The following is a 19,920-nucleotide window of genomic DNA, read 5'->3' on the forward strand; positions in this document are numbered from 1 at the left end:
TCCGGGGCTAGAGCGAGTAGGTCGTGTCGAAAGGCGCCAGTGAACCGAAAACCATGCACAACCCAGAATCACTGGCATCTACCGGCTGACTCGTCCACGGCTGGGAACTAGATCGAGCCGATAGCGACAAATCGGGGAGCTAAATCGCTCACGAAAACCGGAGCTCTACGACTGGCGATAATTAATCGCTGGGGAGTAGTCGAATGGAGTTCGAGGCTAAATGGCTCAACTGCGCAGAGGATTAAAACGGCATAATAGATGGAGAGAGCGTCGGAAAACAAGTCGGGAACTAAATGGTTCCCAGTTTACCGCAGAAAACTAGTGGACCAAATGATGACATTTGGGCCTTAGGACGGGCGTCGACTGGGTGTTATCTGTTGATAATACCGTAAGAAAACTCCAAGTATTTCTGTAGGTAGGTTTGAGATAACTTTATTTGATTCTTGTTCGTCAAGTTATATAATGCTAACATAGTTCGATATCGATTGATATTTTATGCACTGTTTATCACAGTCCCTTATTGACTGCCATACCCTGTCATACCCTCTGCCTATAGTAAACAACACATCCATGCGCGGCGTCCATATGCAAAAGCTCAAGTTACCCACTTGAAGCTTTTGTCACATGACGTTCTGTCAGATGACATCTCAGAGCTTTTTATAGCACGTTCCGTATGACAGTTCTTACTGTCAACTGCCGTCCCGTGAATGGCAAATTGTTTATATACAAAGAATATTTCGTACGTATATCACTGCGAAATATTCTTTTTCAACACTTCCCCACAATTTGCACATTCAATACACCGAATAACTTTCTGTGTATATTTTTAGGTAACCCCTTAGTGAAGGCATCTGCAGGTTGATCGACGCTTGGGATGAACTGTAGTTTTACTCTACCATTTTTGATGATATCCCGGATGAAAAGGTATTTGATATCCAAGTGTTTCATCCGTTGATGTGATCTTGGCTCCTGTGCTATGTTGATACATGGGATGCTATCTTCCATTATGATGAATGGTGTTATGTTTACATCCAATTCATTGAGAAGTTGTGTTAACCACACTCCTTCTTTCGTAGCAGCGCTAAGTGCTATCAGTTCTGCTTCACTTGTTGATAAGCTTACAGTCGGTTGTCGTTTCGTTGACCACGAAATAAGATTACCGTATAGTAGAAATGCGTATCCTGAAACTGATTTCCTATCATCAGGATCATTTGCAAAATCTGCATCGGCAAATCCTACTAAAGCTGGATATTCGGTATTTGATGAATAAATTATTTTTGTGTGCTCGTTCCCCTCAAATATCGCAATATTCGTTTTAATCCTGACCAATGCCAATCGGTGGCGCAGTTAGCATATTTGCTTAGGGTGTTTACCGCAGAGCAAATATCAGGTCTAGAAGTTAGTGAAAGATATTGTAGGCATCCCAGCAGTTCTCTGTATGGCTCTTCAGTGATTTTTGCCTCAGATTTTGACCATTTCGTGTTGATATCCAATGGTGTCCCCACTGGTTTACAATCAGCCATCCCAAATCTACTAAGAAGTTTCTCCACGTATATTGTTTGAGAAATTTCAATAGTCTGGCTTTCCAAATCACGATTTATCTCCATTCCCAGGAAGTGCTTAATCTCTAACATGTCTTTCATTTGGAATAACCTTCCAAGTTTCTTTTTAATCCACGTAATTGCTTCGATGTTTTTGGCAAGTAGTAAAATGTCGTCTACATATAGTATTACTATGATGCCTCTAGATTTTGACTTATAGATGCAGTTGTCATTTTTGAGAGGGACAAAACCTAATGTTTTCATTGCATCATCAAAATGTTTATTCCAAGATCTGCTTGCCTGTTTCAATCCATACAAACATTTGTGTAGACGAACAGTTTGTCTTTGCCCATTTACGTTTGGTGGAAGTTTCATGTATATTTCTTCTTCTAACTTCCCATGTAGAAATGCAGTTTTGACATCCATTTGATGTACTAACAATTTACGCTCGTTAGCAAGGGCTAGTGCTAACCGAACACTCTCTAGTTTGGCGACTGGTGCAAATGTTTCACAGTAATCGAATCCAGGACGCTGTGAACACCCTTTTGCCACTAATCGTGCTTTATATCTTCCATCTTCTTTCATTGAGAAAACCCATTTTGAGTTAATTGGTTTAACTCCTTTTGGCAAACAGTTAACCACTGTCCAAGTGCCATTTTGATGTAATGCATCAAACTCTTCTTGAATAGCATGCTTCCATTCTTGCCAATCAGAAACTTTCTTCAATTCCTCAATAGTTTGCGGAATCTCTTCGTTGAAAATCATTGCTGTTTTTGCTGTATAATCGGAATACCAACCCGGTATCTTTCTCTCCCTCTTGCTTCGACGCAATGATTGACCATCATCGACGTCCTCTCTTTCGTCTGTTGGATTTTCATTTGTACTTTCATAGTCAGTTTCGCCAACTGATTCTTCAAGTGAATCTAGATTATCTTGCTCTGTTTCGAGTGTGCATTCTTCATGCTGTTCTTCATCAGAAGGATGTATAGCAGCATCCTCGTCTTCGTTCTGTTCTCCTTGGTTTAAGCGTGTACATCTAATTAAATCTTGACCAGATGATTCTACGAAATCCATGTTTGTGTGGTCAATATCTTGATTGGCTCTGGTAGATTCATTGAATACTACATTTCTGCCAATTTCTATTGAACGCGTATCCTTGTTCCATAATCTAAAACCATTATTTGCGTACCCCACAAATATCAAAGGTTTTGTTTTGAAATCTAATTTCTGACGCCTCTCTTTAGGTATTTGTTTAAATGCTTTACACCCAAAAACTCTTAAATGATTCAAGTTTGGTCGCTTTTTGAACCATTTTTCATACGGAGTTTTGTCCTCTTCTATCCCACTTGTTGGAGATCTATTGATTAGATATGTTGCTGCATATAATGCTTCTCCCCACATATCTTTCGCTAATCCACTTTCGTAAAGCAAAGCTCTGACCTTTTCCATTAAAGATCTGTTCATACGTTCACTTACACCATTTTGCTGCGGTGTGTATGGAACAGTGAACGTCATTCTAACACCATTTCTTTTGCAATGAGCTTGAAATTCGTTACTTGTATATTCCCCTCCATTATCACACCTTAGCATTGAAATACGTCTTTCGAAGAATGCTGTCGCCATTGCTTCGAATTCTTTAAATTTCTCGAAAACCTCCGATTTCTGTTTCATGAGGTAAACCACGAGAAAGTGCGTATAATCATCTATAAAGGTTACAAAGTAACGATAGCCATCATAGGTTTCCTGCTCCATGCTTCCACAAACATCCGAATGTATGAGTTCCAGTGGTCGTTTTGATCTTGGCAGCTGCAAGTGTTTAAATTTGGATGCAGCCTGCTTCCCCGCCATACAACCATCACATACATTTGTTTCACTAATATTTCCAGAAGTTAGATTGATACCCTCAACCATTCCCTTCTTAATTAGTTTCTCCAAACTCGTATCACTGATATGGCCAAGTCTTTTATGCCATGTTTCCAAACTCACCTTCTTTCCGAACAATGCTAAGTTTGTTCCATCTTCCGCCGACTTTTCTTCCCGAAATAGATCAAGGTGGAATAAACCATCAACGAAGATTCCTGAAGCAATTACTTCATCTTCAAATTCAAAGATAACCTCTTCATCCGTAAAAGTAACCCTTTTACCATTTTTGCTAACCCTTCTAACCGAAAGGAGATTTTCTTCAAGACCCGGAGTAAAAAGAACGTTGTACAATTTCAATTCTTTTATTGTATTGTTACCCACAACACTCTTTAATCGCATTTTTCCAACTTTTGTTGCCCGTAAATTCTGGCCCGCTTTCGCCGTCGAAATGGTGATTGGCTTCTCTAATTCTTGGACATCTTCCAGCAGCTTCTCGTCATTAACCATATGGTCGCTTGCTCCTGAGTCAATTACGAATCTGACTCTCCTACCACGATCCGCTTTGGTCATCATTGCAAAGCTCTTTTTAGGCTCCATCTTTTGCTGCTTCTTGAACTTATCTTTCTCCTTCGCGTTAAACTTTTTCATTAGTGGGCATTTATTTTTAAAATGCCCAGTTTCGTTGCAACCGAAGCATCGGGTTACCTCTCTCCTTGGCTTGTACTTTGAAGACAGCGCAACGTTTTTCGTTTCTGTCTGCTTCTCTTCCCCAGCTTCAGCATCAATAAACATTCGTTTGATCTCCATGATCGGCTTGGCACACAGTTCTTCATTCGTCAGTACCATCAGAGCGCCTTTGACGTGTCGGTACTTGTCTGGCATGGAGATCAGTAGAGCATGAACTTTTTCCGATGCTGTCATTTTTGAACCCATACGATCTAGCTCGCGAATAATCAGATCGTACTCATCAAAAATCATGGACAATTTGTCGTGATGTCTTTGTTTGATGGTATACAACCGGTCCCGCATATTAACCATAGCGGCTGTACCGCCCTTTTGGTACGTTCTGACCAGAGTATCCATGGCTTCTTTCGCATAGTTGAGCCCAATGAGTTTATTCAAAACATCATTGTTGACCATCATGACAATCTCGTCCAATGCTTCGACGTCGTCATCAAGCCGTTTTCTGAGCTTAGCCTTCCTGGCTGTTTCTAGCTCTTCCGAGGCACCTACTACTGGTTCGTAGAAGTCCTCTTCTTCGGGCGTTCGTAGCAACGTGTGCTGGAGTTTCATCTTTATAAGATGATGTTCCATTCGCCATTTCCAGGCTGGGAACCGCAACTCCGAACCGTCGAATATCGATTCGCGGTTGACGCTACCGAAGTATGCCGTCGTCGGCACGGTGCGCTCGAGAGTTCCCCTCTCGTAGCCACCACCTCTTCTGTCCTCGAGAGTAACCCTCTCGGCAGATCCTCCAGCTTGCTGCTGGGTTGCCATCCTCTCGGCAGATCCTCCAGCTTGCTGCTGGGTCGCCATCCTCTGCTTGCTCCCGAAACGCTGGTGCTCGCTGGATGCCGTTTCTTCCCGAAACGCTGGTCCTCGCCGGATGTCGCTTCTGTCCGAAACGATGGTTCTCGCTGGCCGTTTCTACCCGAAACGCTGGTCCTCGCCGGATGCCGTTTCTGCCCGAAACGCTGGTCGTCGCTGGATGCCGCTGCTACCGGAACGATGGTTCTCGCCGGCCGTTTCTACCCGAAACGTGTATCTTCCAAAACAACTATTTTACAATAGTCCAGGTGGCTAGTTCCAGTTAACTACTGGGCCCATAACCTGTTGATAATACCGTAAGAAAACTCCAAGTATTTCTGTAGGTAGGTTTGAGATAACTTTATTTGATTCTTGTTCGTCAAGTTATATAATGCTAACATAGTTCGATATCGATTGATATTTCATGCACTGTTTATCACAGTCCCTTATTGACTGCCATACCCTGTCATACCCTCTGCCTATAGTAAACAACACATCCATGCGCGGCGTCCATATGCAAAAGCTCAAGTTACCCACTTGAAGCTTTTGTCACATGACGTTCTGTCAGATGACATCTCAGAGCTTTTTATAGCACGTTCCGTATGACAGTTCTTACTGTCAACTGCCGTCCCGTGAATGGCAAATTGTTTATATACAAAGAATATTTCGTACGTATATCACTGCGAAATATTCTTTTTCAACATTATCAACTTTTTGCGGTCTGATCAAGGATCTAGTGATCAGTATGAAATTCGTCGTAGTTGCAGTCGAACAGAATGGCGTTGTTAGAGAGAGAGAGAGAGAGAGAGAGAGAGAGAGAGCTGAAAACATTGAAAAGGCTATGCAGACCATGGATAAAGCAAAGGCAGAAGCCGGGGAGACACCAAATGGTTACCGATATACTCGTTCTGTGAAAACAGTAATAGGCATGCCAGCAGAAGAGGAGGAAATGACGAATCCCAAGGAGGTTGGCGAAGGCTAGTGGAACAGAAAGAGAAGGAAGAAAAGAAGACGAACAAAGACACTCATCAAATCAATCGGCGCTGCGACCCTCGAAAGGGTGGGATATAATGTCAAGCTGAAGGAGAATATTTTAAGAACCAGGTGCACTCAAAATTGGTGAGATACTATTCGAGTTACAGAAGGATCCATCGAATTAAGTTTTATTTTTTTGTGTTTCGAATTCATCTCGTCAGTAACTAGCACAAACTGGGTGTCTAGTTAGACGATGTATCTGAACTAGCACCGAAATTATCACTAGTTAGACTCAAAAATAAATCCAAGCACTTCACGTGACAATTATGAACATCAAAAGCAACTGACTTGTCCCGAGTGATGTCCCGGGAAGCAAATACAGAAGCTTTTGTACTCACCACCGCTGTCACAACGGAGTGGATGAATCTTTCGCTCATCGGCCTTATTCTGTGCGGCGTGTGACATGAGACGATTAAACTAACCTCACTTTATGTGACTTTTCTCACCCGATTCTGAAGAGTCACTTCGGGTGACGTGAGACGCCCTGTTCGGTTTACTTCCCCTAAGCTGGGATGCTTTGGGTACCCGGTCTACAGGCCGAAACTCATGAACGCAACCAACAAAACATGAACCCAAATCTGCACTTATTACATTTATTCAACACCCTCCTGCTTAACCATTAATGCTTTAACTTCCAAGCTACTACTACTCACGTATGATGAGCCCATCATTCTATTTGCCTGACTTGCATAGCCTTCCTGTGCCATCTAAGCCAACCCATTGTGACCTTTCGGTCCTCCGTAACATTTCCACCTCCTTGACGAATACCGACACCGTGGCTCTTCGAAGGAAAACTTCAACGGCGATCTTCCTTTGCTTGGCGATCGATCCGGTGGTGCAACTGACACTGTTGTGTTTCTCAGTCACTCCGTGATGGCTTTCACTCCAGCTGGAGAACCTCCCTTCGTCACTGTCTCCGTTCTGTTTAGCAGACAAAACCGCTGCCTCGTAGTGGGCACTGCGTGTAGCAGAAGAAAATCACTCCTTCGCAGTGTCCGCTGAGTCTGTCAACTAAAAAAAAAACCTTCCCACTGGAAGGTTTTTTGCTGCGAACTTCCGACTTCGGAGAGCTTCAAGAATTCGTCCTACCGGCCACGTCCTTTACCTGGACGATCCTAGTTTCGTTGTTCCGTTCTATTGGAGATTTCCTCTTCGCAATTAGCTCTGAGCACGGAAAGCGCGAATCAATCTTGTGCAGTAGCCTCTTCCTTCTTCCGAAAATAGTGCTGTCTTACGAGATTGAACCCGAACTTGACCTGACGTCCTGCTTGTCGTGCGTTCCTTACGGGAATGTTTGATTTCTTCACCGATTTTTGTTCGATCCACGCTAGATTTGACTTTCGCCGTCGTCTGAATGCTTCTTGGAGTGGAGCTGCTACAGCATAAATTCGAACTCAGTCAAATGTCTTTTAGGTTATGTTCGCCTCGTGGAGCTGACAGCTTTCCGTCTACTGCTATAGGTCGTCCCGGCGTTTTCCATGTGGTTCCGTCGCCGATTGAAACCGGGATCGATAGGTTGTTTCTTCGCTGCGCGCTTCTCGCGGAGAAGTGAATTTTCTGCAATGCTAATTGCCAAAATACTAGGCCAACTTCACGTTTGCTCGAGTTTTTTCCTCGACTGGATGAAAATGCGGCCGATCCTCGAGGCGGAATGTGACGTCTGCTTACTGCCTTGTCGCCAGCACAGTCCCAGTAGAATTCTGCCGTTTCCGTTCTGCTCTGGTTTGCTCGCATTTATGTGGTGGTGTTGGCAACATTTTCGTTTCCACTGAACTGACGTGACATTGACTTGTTGTCATACGGGGGGTTTAGTGATTGGCGATTACAGTCAGCCGGTGAAGACATTAATTGCAAAGACTGTCTACACTATTTCTAACGCTAGATTCATGCTTACTCTTAGATCTTGTACAGAATTTAAACGTATACGCTACAGCCCATTTAACCGCAATGGGGAATCTCACCTCACCCGAGTCGACTATCAGAATCGAGTGAAAAAAGTCACGTAAAGTGAGATGAGTTTAGTCTCGCCTCACGTCACACGCTGCGCAGAATAGGGCCGACTATCATGCGTTTAATTCTCATAGACACTCACCGAAAGTTCTTTGAACCTTAATCGGTCTTCTCCTGCACGGTGTATGGCGTGAGTCGACTATTCTCACCTCATACTACGTGACCTTTCTCGCCCGATTCTGAGAGTTTGCTCGGATGAGATAAGCGGCCCTATTCTGCGCGGCGTGTGACGTGAGACGACTAATCACACCTCAGTTTACGTGACTTTTCTCACCCGATTCTGAGAGTCGACTCGGGTGAGGTGAGATTTCCCATTGCGGTTAAATGGGTGTCTTACGTCACCCGAGGTGACTATTCAGAATTGGCTGAGAAAAGTCACTTAGAGTGAGGTGAAATTAGTCGTCTCACGTCACACGCGGCGCAGAACAGGGCCGAAGATTCCCCATTACCGTTAAAAGGGCGTTTCACGTCACCCGAAGTGACTCTTCAGAATTGGATGAGAAAAGTCACGTAGAGTGAGGTTTGTTTAGTCGTCTCACGTCACACGCCGCGCAGAATAATGCCGGCCCATTTAACAATGGGTAATCTCATCTCACCTGATACGAGAATCAGATTCGAGCGGGGAAAGTCAGTGAAGTGAAATTTGTCGTCTCATGTCACACGCCGCGCAAAATAGGCAGGGGGGTATTTCCAATTTAGGGAAAGGCAAAAAAAAAACGAGTTTCGTTTAGGGATTTTAAAAACTTTATTAATACATATTTACGTTTGTGTATTCTCATCTCTGTTTCTCCGCCAGCAGTTTTAGGAAGAAGTCTTAATCAAAGCATAAATTATCTCATTTTTGCAATAAAGGGGTTTTTCGATCTCTACCTCAGCTAAGCTTTGAAACGTGTGTGATCCTCTCCTGGTTCACAGTTCAAAGCTCCAAGTTTAACATTCCTAATTAGATTTTCCCGATCAAGGACTAATATAGTATACAGTACGGCATTTTAGAAGTTGTGTTTGTAGTCTGGTATAAAAATATCACAAGAAGTTTTTTTTGCTACCTCCTTCCTCCTACGTTTAATAATTTTAGTTACAAAACCATATCGTTGGATTCGGTTCCGTTACATTCCGTTAAATTCACTTCTCAGTTAGTTTAAGAGCTCCTTGTGTCAAATAACAGGGCAGTCGGTAAGTTTTTTTTATTGTAGTTATCACTGGAAATTAGCTTAAAGAAAAATGTGTGGTTAGATTTCCCTATTTTCGTTCAGTTGAACTGATCTGAAGCTAAATATCCAATCGTCATTTTGGTTCCATTGTGTTGATTACTAATCTTCAGTGACAAACTCAATTCACGAAAAGTGCGAGACACGCTTCTTGATAGTTTATTTTATTACTCCATTATTTACAACTTACGGCTTCCTTGTTTAAAATATACACTTCTATAATAGCGAATGTTACGATAAAATTACCTTTATTATGGCCTGGTTAAATTCTGTTCTTCTTTCCTCTTTGCCTCACACAACTCTTGTTTTTTTTTAGTTCACAGTCTCCAATTGGCGAATTCGTTTTTTTTTTTGGATAAGTTTAAAATGCAACTTTCTTTCGATGGTTTTTCTTTCCTATAACTAACATCTCAATATAATAATGGTCAATGCAGAAAATGTCTGAAATTTGACAGTTCTATGTAGTATTGTCCAAATACTTCTAAACATATTTTGACTAAAGGACGTAACTGGGGCAACGAATTCAAATCGGTTACGGAAAACAGAACTACTTTGTTGATATGTATTACATTAGATTGACGTCGATTAGGATCACGGCCTACTACTTCAGTGATCATGTTGCTGATAATTTAAAAAAGTAAAAACATTTACCATCGAGCTTTCGCACTCAGTGTGTTTGTGTGTGAAAGGGTAGGAAACAACACAGAGTATTAGGAATTAACAACGGTTATTTACAAACACAGGAAAGAAGGAAGCGAGCTCAAACATCGATCGAAACCACGTCCCCGTTGATGGACGCATTGGTGTGAAGATGATGGTGCTGCTGGTGGTGGTGGTGATGATGATGTTGATGACCGTGCAGAGTAGCATGCTGTTGTTGTTGCTGCTGCTGTTGGTGGTGGTGATGTGTTGCTGCTGCTGCCGGCAGTAACTTGTTTCCTTCGTCCAGGAATGATTCCGTTTCGTCGTACAGATAGTGCGGTACGAGGTTGTCCCTCCGGCGGCGCTGCCGAATGACAAACACTGCCAGCAGGCTAACCAGTGCGAAGGAAGCAATCAAACTGCCGGCAAAGATTACTGGAAATAAAAGATGGACGGTCTCATTAACCCACACCGTAATTATAAATGAAGAAAAACAGCTGTAGGAAAAGAGCTTTTCACTCACCAGCTAGGGTAGCTGCCCGAGTCGACTCTCCGCTAGGATCGTCGTCATCGTCACGGGAATCGTTTCGCAGGACAGCTAAAATGTGCTCCCGGTTGCCGACCAACTGGGGAGGACTTCTCAATTCCAAAATTTCACAGAACAGATAGTACAAGTCGACAGTATCGAACGGTTCCACCGCCGTTCGTTCACTTATTCGCGGTCCGTATCCGAAAAAGATCGGATGCATGATCATCAGATCGTTATCGTACCCATGTACACCGTATTTGGTGTCGGGGGTTACTGAAAAAAACAATTGGGCATTATTAACTCAATTCAAACATAGGGTCAATCCATTTACTTGTAACGTTGAATGCCTTTCGGTAGTAATTGACCATCCTCCACATGTCATCGAAGCCATAGCCCAGCTTCGCCACGGCCGTTATCGGTCCAGTTCGCTGCGAATTATTAAAATGCCAGCGCGGTGGCAGATTCTCCAGCGTGTAGACATCAAAATTACCATTTCGTACGGAAGCGTTCCAGAGTGCCCGGTACAAATCTGCCGTCTGCTGTTTCACCTTCGGAACAATCTGCAGCACCGGAGTTGATCCGTACACATCATACTTGACGTCCGGTGGTGTTAGGCTCGTCAGATTAATAAAATTCTTTGGCATCACCGAATCCATTCCGTGGTCGCTCAAATGCAACACATTCACCCGCTCCTGAAGCCCAAACTCCCTGATCTTGTCGTAAATGTACCGCGTTAGATCGTTCAGCTTCACGATCAGTTGAGCCACCCGATCCGACTCCGGACTGTAGATATGACCGTAGTAGTCCGGCTCCTCTATGTACAGCATCACCAAATTCGCTGGCTTGCTTGGATCCTGGATCCACTTAAAAACTGTATCGACCCGATCATTCCATGGCGATGTCAAATTAAATGGCTGCGAGTGACTACAGCTAATGTTCGACTTTGTATACGGAAAGTCCGATCCGGGCCACATCATACATCCGGAATGGCCTCCGCTTTGTTCGTTTAATATCTGCAACAAATTAAGGTTTATTTACTTTTACAGTTGACGTTATCTTCAATTTGTCACGCGTCTCTACCTAATCAATCATCTAAAATTGATAAGACGAGAGCCAGAATAAAAATCCGGTTTGTCCTGCTTTTCTAAATATTCAGCACCTTGATGACCAATGTCAAATCAAACGAAAAAAAACCTACCCAAATCGGCACCAACTCCTCATCGAAATGAAACAGCTCGTACGAGTAGTTCAGCTTCCCCCGGGCATGGTCGTACACCCCGTTGGACGTCACCCCGTGCTGGTTCGGGTACACCCCCGTCGCAATGCTATGATGATTCGGGAAAGTCTTTGTAGGAAAAACATTCCGCAGATATTCCGTCGTAGTACCATTCCGACGAAGTTCGTTCATAAACGCAGTACTATTGCGTTGCAGATACTCATTTCGAAAGGCGTCATACGAGACGACAATCAGCACGGCGGGTGAATTCGCTGCAACTGGTACGCTGGAAGAACCATTAGGCGATACGTTACCTAACAGGTGCAGCAGCAGAAACAGTGCCACCTGAGCCCAGCCGCCACCACCACCACAGCTGGCCGTCAATCGTGGAATCATGCTGGAATAGGAGCAAAAGGGAGCTGCACTTTTTCACTGGTAACAAACTTTACTTCACGAGACGAGAAATAACATTGCTTTCACTTTTTTCCTGCTCGTAAGAACTGAAGTAACACGATCCGCGAAAATGTTTGCAGTTTTTCTTTTGTTCTCTTGTAAAATTGGAAAGTTCTTTTATTTTGATTAGAGTGCTGTTTTTGTCTGATTTCGCTTTCCTGTTTGTCACACACGACTGACACTTGTGCAGTCATCGCAGTTGAGAGGAATGGTTTGCGTTATTGTCACTAGGAGCAGTCAGATCGGTGAGAGGTATGAAAATGAGCCTGCATTGGGCTACGGTCACAAATAAAGGTCCTTTCACACAAAGACGATGCTTTAAATACAAAGACACGCGGAGAGAAAAACAGTGAATTTGCACGGTTTACCAAGTTTTGTTTTGTCTGCTAGTTTTGGCAACCAGTAATTTTATGTAAACAGCTAAAGAGACTATAGAATAACAAAGAGACGCCATGTTTCGTTTGGAATTCCAATTATTTAACTGTCAATGTCATTCCAAACGAACAAAAGAGTTGTCAATCGTAAATGTTTAGCGATATGTGGTATTGTTATCAAGGAAGTATTGTTATCCAATTCATTAAAATTAAATTACTAAATACGTTACAGATAAATGTGATATATTCAAACCAAATTTGTTACAATACCATCGTGTTTAGAAACGCTAAAGAGAAAATGGCTTGATTTGATGGGAGGACGACATTTAGCATGAGAGTAACGAATGCCAAATGATGCAAACATTTAAAATGAAAGTCGTTCTGTTATTGGTCAATCAGCAAAACAAAGCAAAGCTCTTTTCTTTTCAGCAAACTGATAAGACAGGAACATATGTACAACACTTACAATCGAAAAAATCGCAGTTTATCTTGGCCTAATATGGTTTTCCTGCTCCGAAGTACCATTCTTGCGGATATAATTATGTTTTGGCTGATCGAGAAACTCTGCAGACAAGAAGTCGCTTCAAATTTTTATATTTTTAGAAACAAACCAACAAGTTTTGTGAGGTTTGCACATTTCCAGTGTTGCTTGTGACCCGTAACTTGGTTGCTAGTTAAATAGTTTTCACTGAATTAAGATGGCGTCTCTTTGTTATACTAGTCTCTTTATAAACAGTGAGTAGCTTGTTGTTTTAATTAGGTTTTTCACCAACCGACAAAACCCCGCAAAATGAGCCGGATGAACTTCGTTTGACAATTCTGGGTGGTTTGTTTACATGGGTGTTACGTGAGTTCAAGAGTAACAGATGAGCGCTCGTTGCACTCGCACTCACATAACTAACAAAGTAAACAAACCACTGAGAATTGTCAAACAGGACTTCATTCATCATGAATGTCGTAACCTTGTAGAACGAATTTCTTCCCGTTTCTCGCATAATACGTGTGTGCCGAAGTAACCCGGATAAGCAGTGTCATAGTGCTCGACAACCGACCCAACGAGTGAAGGCAAATAAAACTACCTTCACCTCCTGGCCAAAACCAAACCGCACCTCTGACAGCCATAGCCATATGGAGACCGACGATACCCCCTACCCCGGGGGATCAAATCGAAGCCACGACATCTCTAGATTTTTCAACGCAGGCGATGAAATCGATCAACATACGTTTCTCCTGAGGGTCGTTAAGGTTCTACGGGAATGTCACGGTTCACTGCGGTAATCCAGCGTAATAAATCGGATGCGCTAAGTAAATAGAAACACACGCGAAAACTTTTACTTTTATTTAGTCCTAGAAAATACAAAACGAACTGCACTCATGCATGGTCGCACCCGAGAATGAGAATTCGCCGGAATGGCGTTTGCTTTATGCACTGAACGAGGGATCGACTTAGTGGATTGACTTATCCAGCTGCGTTGGTATATTGCCGTTTTGACGTTTGAATTGGGAGGAAAACAAAGCGCTTCTGGGCTTAAGGGGAGGGCGGTAGTATAAAAATGCGAGATCTCATGGCGATTTCGCTTGAACCTGAAACTGAGTCAGGTTCTAACCCCAACCGCTGTCAGTTCATACATTTTGACAGCAGTTGGGGTTAGGAACTGACTCAGTTTCGCCTCAAACGAAAACCACATCAGTGTGCGTATTTTAAACGTCAGATATCTCAATTGGCGATTCTACGTTGAAACCGCTCACAGATAGCGCTGGAAGCAAAGTGTTGCTGATTTGATTCTGTTCTGTCATAGTGCATATATTTTCTGTCAACATTGGTAAAAAAATAACTTTTAAACACCAAATCACCGATCAATTTGTTGATAATTGTTTATGAAAATGATGGAAAACCATCATTTTATAAGATTATGAGTAAACATCTTGCGAAAAGGTTGTAAAACATAGTGGTTTCTAATATTATTCGCAGAGCTATGTGTGCTGTTCCAAAATGTAATTTTTTGAGCATCGTAGCCGCAACATCATTTCCAGTTCCTCCTAAGTTAAGCTAAACCTTCATGAGATGGTGTAAATTCATGCAACTCTCCGGATGACGCGAAGAAAGAATATATCTGGTTAATAGGAAAGTGTCAGCTTTGTATCATACACAGCCGATCCTTCTCTCTGATAGTCTTCACTGAATCTCCTACGTAGTCCAAAATATGAAGGAGTTTGACATTGGTACTGATTGGGTCTCGGTTTCAAGTTGGAACTTTATTTATGGAACGATTTTTGATAACCACAATAATACCCCGAATACATTTCGAAGAAATGTATGAGCCAAATAGTTGCAAATAGCTGTACTTTCAGAATAATTGCAAATAAAACTAAATTTCTTACACGTTTCATTCATATTTTGGCAGTGGTAAGCTTTTTCCGAGAAGAAAATGAAGTTTTTGTTGTAAGCTACGACTCACTTGCGGGTGAAAAAAAGCAAACTGTATCACTTTACCAGTTCATGAGCTGAATCATAGGTGTCGCATGACTAATTTTGGTTTTGCCGCAAATCATCAATTAGCAGCCTGAAGCCAATGTATCGATAGAGAAACGTATTGTCGCGCTTATAATAAAATCTCACATTGCGGGCGTCTGAGAGGCGCATCAAATATAGCCGCAGTTGCTCCGCAAACAGATTTCAGTGGAGCTTTATTTTTCTGCCAGCTGTGTGCTTTTCGAAAGCTTCAAGGAAAAAGCTGCCTATAAATTTATACAGGCGGCTGTCACGCGCCTATCTCAATTGAGCTTTCATATAATCGCATATCGAGCGATTATCCTGCAAGGCACGATAGCGTGAAGTATAGAGTAGGGCTGGTAGAGAAATGAACTATACCTTCGATTGTCGATAAAGGTTGTAGCACAGACTAACATACATAACACTATGAGGGAATTCCCTCAAAAACATCGATCCGACAATTTTCCCAGAACACTAGCTCCACCATTTATTCACAGTCCCAAACACTCATTTACTTGGGGGGTTACCCCTCAGGTTAGGGAAAAATTTTCACTAGTGGTCTATCCCCTATATGCTTGTTCATATGTCAGTGGCGCCATAATTTCAAATGTGGCCACAGTCCCAACTACAAATATATTTAAAATGACCGTTAAAGCGGGCGAAGCTTTGTTTTTGAGTGTTATGTCTGTTAGTCTGTGGTTGTAGTATTCAGGGTGGCCAGATAGAATTCCTTAATATCGATAGGGTCACTAAAAGTTTATCGGTAGTTATCGGTAGGCCAGGTTGTTGTCCCAAAAACGTAGTGTTGACATAGAATTGTAAAATACTGAAAACAAAGATCTCAGACCAAATCCAACCCAAAAATGAATGTTGAGTAGGATGTGTCCAAAATCAATAAAAATCAGTAGTTTTCGGTAGGGATAACAAAATATCGGTAGTTTTGCCTTGGTCTTCTGTGAATCGGTAGGGAAGACCAAAATCGGTAGGACTACCGATAAATCGGTAGGTCTGGCCACCCTGGTAGTATTGTTTATTGCTTAGAAAGTTGGATTTTTGATACACTTCGCTCACACTTTTTTCACGGTTGCCAAATGAAATGATATGAAATCGTCAAAAAATTACTTTTTCGATCAAATCTATATATATAGATATATATATATATATATATATATATATATATATATATATATATATATATATATATATATATATATATATATATATATATATATATATATATATATATATATATATATATATATATATATATATATGTACATATATATATATATATATATATATATATATATATATATATATATATATATATATATATATATATATATATATATATATATATATATATATATATATATATATATATATATATATATATATATACAGGGTGTTTGGTTCATGGTTAAGAATCTCTCGGGGGGTGATAGACTGCCATATTTGGAGAAAAAAATTGTTCTACACATACCATCAAATCTCAACCGTTACAGAGTTATTGAACTTTTTGTGTAAAAAACTTATTTGTCTTAAAATACCTCTAACTTTAAAAGTATACTTTGTATTTTGAATGTTTTAGTTCCATTCGAAAGGTGAGAAAATTTCGCATTGAGTGATGCCCTCACATGTTTCAGATAATGAGTTTAGGTAGCATTTACAAAGTAATTTATTGAAAATTAAACAATTTTAAACGATTTTTCGTTCATTTCTTGAAAATCCTAATAGTTAACCTCATCATTTTAATAATTCAGATTGTTAGTCTTGATGAGCTGCTTAATTCATTCTTTGACATGATACACTTACCTTTTCTTATTTTCATGATTTTGGGTTATTCAACTTGGATATTTTTATCTCATTTTCACTAGTACCAGCTCTAATTGAAAAATTATGGCACTCATTGTACTTTTTTTTTCTTTGTATTCGAAAGCCAGGAAAATTTTACAGTGAAAAATGTATTAATACCTTTCAGTTAAGTGAATTTAGTATTCTTTTAAAAGTAAATTATTTTAAAGTTAGTGCTATTATTAGCATTTTCGTTAATTTTCTTAAAATAGTAAATAATAAACATCACCATTATTATCATGGAAATAATGCATCTCAGCAAGTTCTACAGTTCTTTTTTTGACTCCATTCAATTATCTCTTTTGGTTTCGACGCAAAATCGTTTTTATCACATCGTTTCATATGCAAAAATATCGATTTCGAACCCACTACATTTGTGGCGTGCTCTTGCTGCGTTAACTATTAAATAGCAGCAAAATGAAAAGAGATATAGACAAAATGTCAAATAAAAAGTTATAGAGAACATTAAGGGGCATCAAATGAACAATAGTAACGATAAATTTTGTTGATAAATAATTAGAATAATTAAAAAACTCCAAAAAACACAAATTTTGAGTTATTTCTTTAGTAAAAAATAATTTAGAATACTTAACTAAAAGATATTTGTACATACACTGATAGGACATTTTCTCAGCTTTCCAATGAAATCTTGTAAATAACGATATAAAGCATATTTTTTAGATTAGAGTCTTTTAAGCACTTGCAAGTCGGTTACAGGAAAAGTATAGTAATGAAATTACAAAGAAATGAGAAGAGATAGAAATATGACGTCCAAGAACAAATTATGAATCGTCCTAAAACCCAACTTTTGGATAATGGATATTGCTATAATCATACTTCATTATTTCGAGAAAATTAGCAAAAACCTCCTCAAAAACACTAACTTTTAACTACTTTACAGCTAAAAGGTAATTAAAACTAATTACTTAAAAGATATGAGAACACTATTCAATAGGAAATTTTCTCACCTTTCGAATAGAACTGAAATATTTAAAATACAAAGTATACTTTTAAAGTTAGAGGTATTTTAAGACAAATAAGTTTTTTACACAAAAAGTTCAATAACTCTGTAATGGTTGAGATTTGATGGTATGTGTAGAACAATTTTTTTCTCCAAATATAGCAGTCTATCACCCCCCGAGAGATTCTTAACCATGAACCAAACACCCTGTATATATATATATATTATATCTGGATATATATATATATATATATATATATATATATATATATATATATATATATATATATATATATATATATATATATATATATATATATATATATATATATATATATATATATATATATATATATATATATATATATATATATATATATATATATATATATATATATATATATATATATATATATATATATATATATATATATATATATATATATATATATATATATATATATATACTATCTATCCCCAAGAAATCTTTCTATTCGCCTCGTTGTTATTTTTAGATGGTTGGTTGAAGGATTCTTGGCGAGAGATTTTCTCATGGGAATCCATCCCATTTTGTACTGCATAGCTCTCAACAATTACGTCATACATTGAGAATTAAATGTGCATAGAGTTGTTTTTAGGAAGGATTATATCAGAATAACTTTACCGAAAACAGTAACTTGCTAGTATTTTTTAATAGAAATGCTATTACGATATTAAATTAAAATTATATTGATCCCGGAAATTTATTGTTTCAATCGAGGTTTCATCAACACTGTAAATGTCAAAAATAACAGTTACTTTTCAACCCTAAATATCACATTTCATCGCGCAAACTTGACATCTTCCTAAGAACTTTTCAGAATGATTTTCTGCATTACATAAACTTAGTTGGGAAGTCAAAAAACTCATATACTTCACCTGATAGTGAGATCCAATCATTCTGATATAAATTATCGCATATGTAACTTCCACTTGATCAATCAATTGTCATGGTCTGGAAGCAACAGCTCCCATAAATAAGACGTTATTTGTTCGAGTTCTGATCAGAGTTAGTATGAGCAGAAGCAATGCAGTGTAGTAACCTCTTGGTGGCCCAGAGTTCGTTTTCAAATGGCCTTGTAATAAATTTTTAAAAAGGAACCTAAAACAATTAACAGGCTAATCATTTTTATGCAATTTTTAAATGCTTCTGTTCACACTTAAAATCTTTCTTATCGATATTCGAACATATGACAACTTCTTTACGTGTCTAGTAGCACCAACTACGTCCAATAAATTTAGACAATGATTCTGGAAAATTCCTTTGAAGACACGAAGTCTCTGCTATGAACATAAACTTAAAAGTATTCACAACATTAGTTCTAATTTGAGGATTTTTTCAATTCGCTTCTATTGCAATGAGTATAAAGATATTAAAATTACTATATTTTCCGTATCAGGTTTTAAATTTTTTCTTCAGTCTGCACTCACAGTGCCCCCTTGACTCACCCTCGGAGAAATAATATTCGAAATGGACATTCACATCGTGTTTTCCAAAAGCGGTTGCCACAGTTAATGCGATTGACTAGATATATCATTTATTGCAAACTGGAAGGCTACTCCCATTTCAATCTAAATATTATTTACATGATTAGTACCACAATTTCTATCATGATTAGATAAATATTCAAATGCAGGACAAAAACAATCACTCGAACAAGTTCATAATAATATTGCCTTACTTCAAACTACTAGACTCTATAGTAATTTGGGGTACGGATTCTGTTTCTGCTTCAAACCGGACCCCTTCCCATGCACTCTGCTTCCTCCTCAGAGGGAACTGAGAAAGCCACCCCGAGCGGAACTGCCAACTGCGGTGGCTGAATCTCTCCCGCCTGTGGTTGCTCCAGCAGACCATTGTTGGTTTGAATTCGCCGTCAAGTCATGATATTGTTTCCAAAGTAGTTGAGATTAAAATCGTCCTCAAACAGAATTTGATCCTCATCCTGATTGGAGCTCATGTTGATCCCTAGCTCAATCGGATCGATCGTTGTGATGTAGTAATCGGCAGCGGGAGCTGCCTCCGTCCGGTGTCCGGCAGCCGATCGTAGTCCGCACTCCTGAACTATTTCCTCTTTCGATACCGGGTTCAGGTAATCGGCCAAGTAGTAATCTGAGAAATGATGGAATGTTAGTTTTTGGCTCTTGAAAGATAAGTGTTGGCTACTTGAATA

The 19,920-nt window shown here is 39.7% G+C and overlaps 2 protein-coding genes across 3 annotated transcripts in view; both read right to left on the reverse strand.

Annotated features, from left to right (window-relative positions):
- Nucleotides 1-9,309: 9,309 nt before the first annotated feature.
- LOC131682325 (bis(5'-adenosyl)-triphosphatase enpp4-like) lies at nucleotides 9,310-12,228 on the reverse strand. The gene is made up of 4 exons (XM_058963715.1): nucleotides 11,554-12,228; nucleotides 10,687-11,368; nucleotides 10,350-10,628; nucleotides 9,310-10,261 (listed from the first exon to the last, which is right to left on the reverse strand). Exons 1-4 carry the CDS (start codon nucleotides 11,965-11,967, stop codon nucleotides 9,945-9,947), a joined length of 1,692 nt encoding a protein of 563 aa, XP_058819698.1. The 5' UTR covers nucleotides 11,968-12,228; the 3' UTR covers nucleotides 9,310-9,944.
- A 7,050-nt stretch (nucleotides 12,229-19,278) lies between these two features.
- Nucleotides 19,279-19,920, reverse strand: part of LOC131682334 (uncharacterized) — a 42,721-nt gene continuing 42,079 nt past the window's right edge. For both annotated transcript variants that reach the window (XM_058963734.1, XM_058963726.1), the window contains one exon: nucleotides 19,279-19,859. In XM_058963734.1, the coding sequence (XP_058819717.1) occupies nucleotides 19,624-19,859 (236 nt within the window). In that variant the 3' untranslated portion in view covers nucleotides 19,279-19,623. The remainder of the gene's footprint in view (nucleotides 19,860-19,920) is intronic.

This window comes from Topomyia yanbarensis, chromosome 1 (assembly GCF_030247195.1).
Source record: "Topomyia yanbarensis strain Yona2022 chromosome 1, ASM3024719v1, whole genome shotgun sequence".
Taxonomy (NCBI): domain Eukaryota; kingdom Metazoa; phylum Arthropoda; class Insecta; order Diptera; family Culicidae; genus Topomyia; species Topomyia yanbarensis.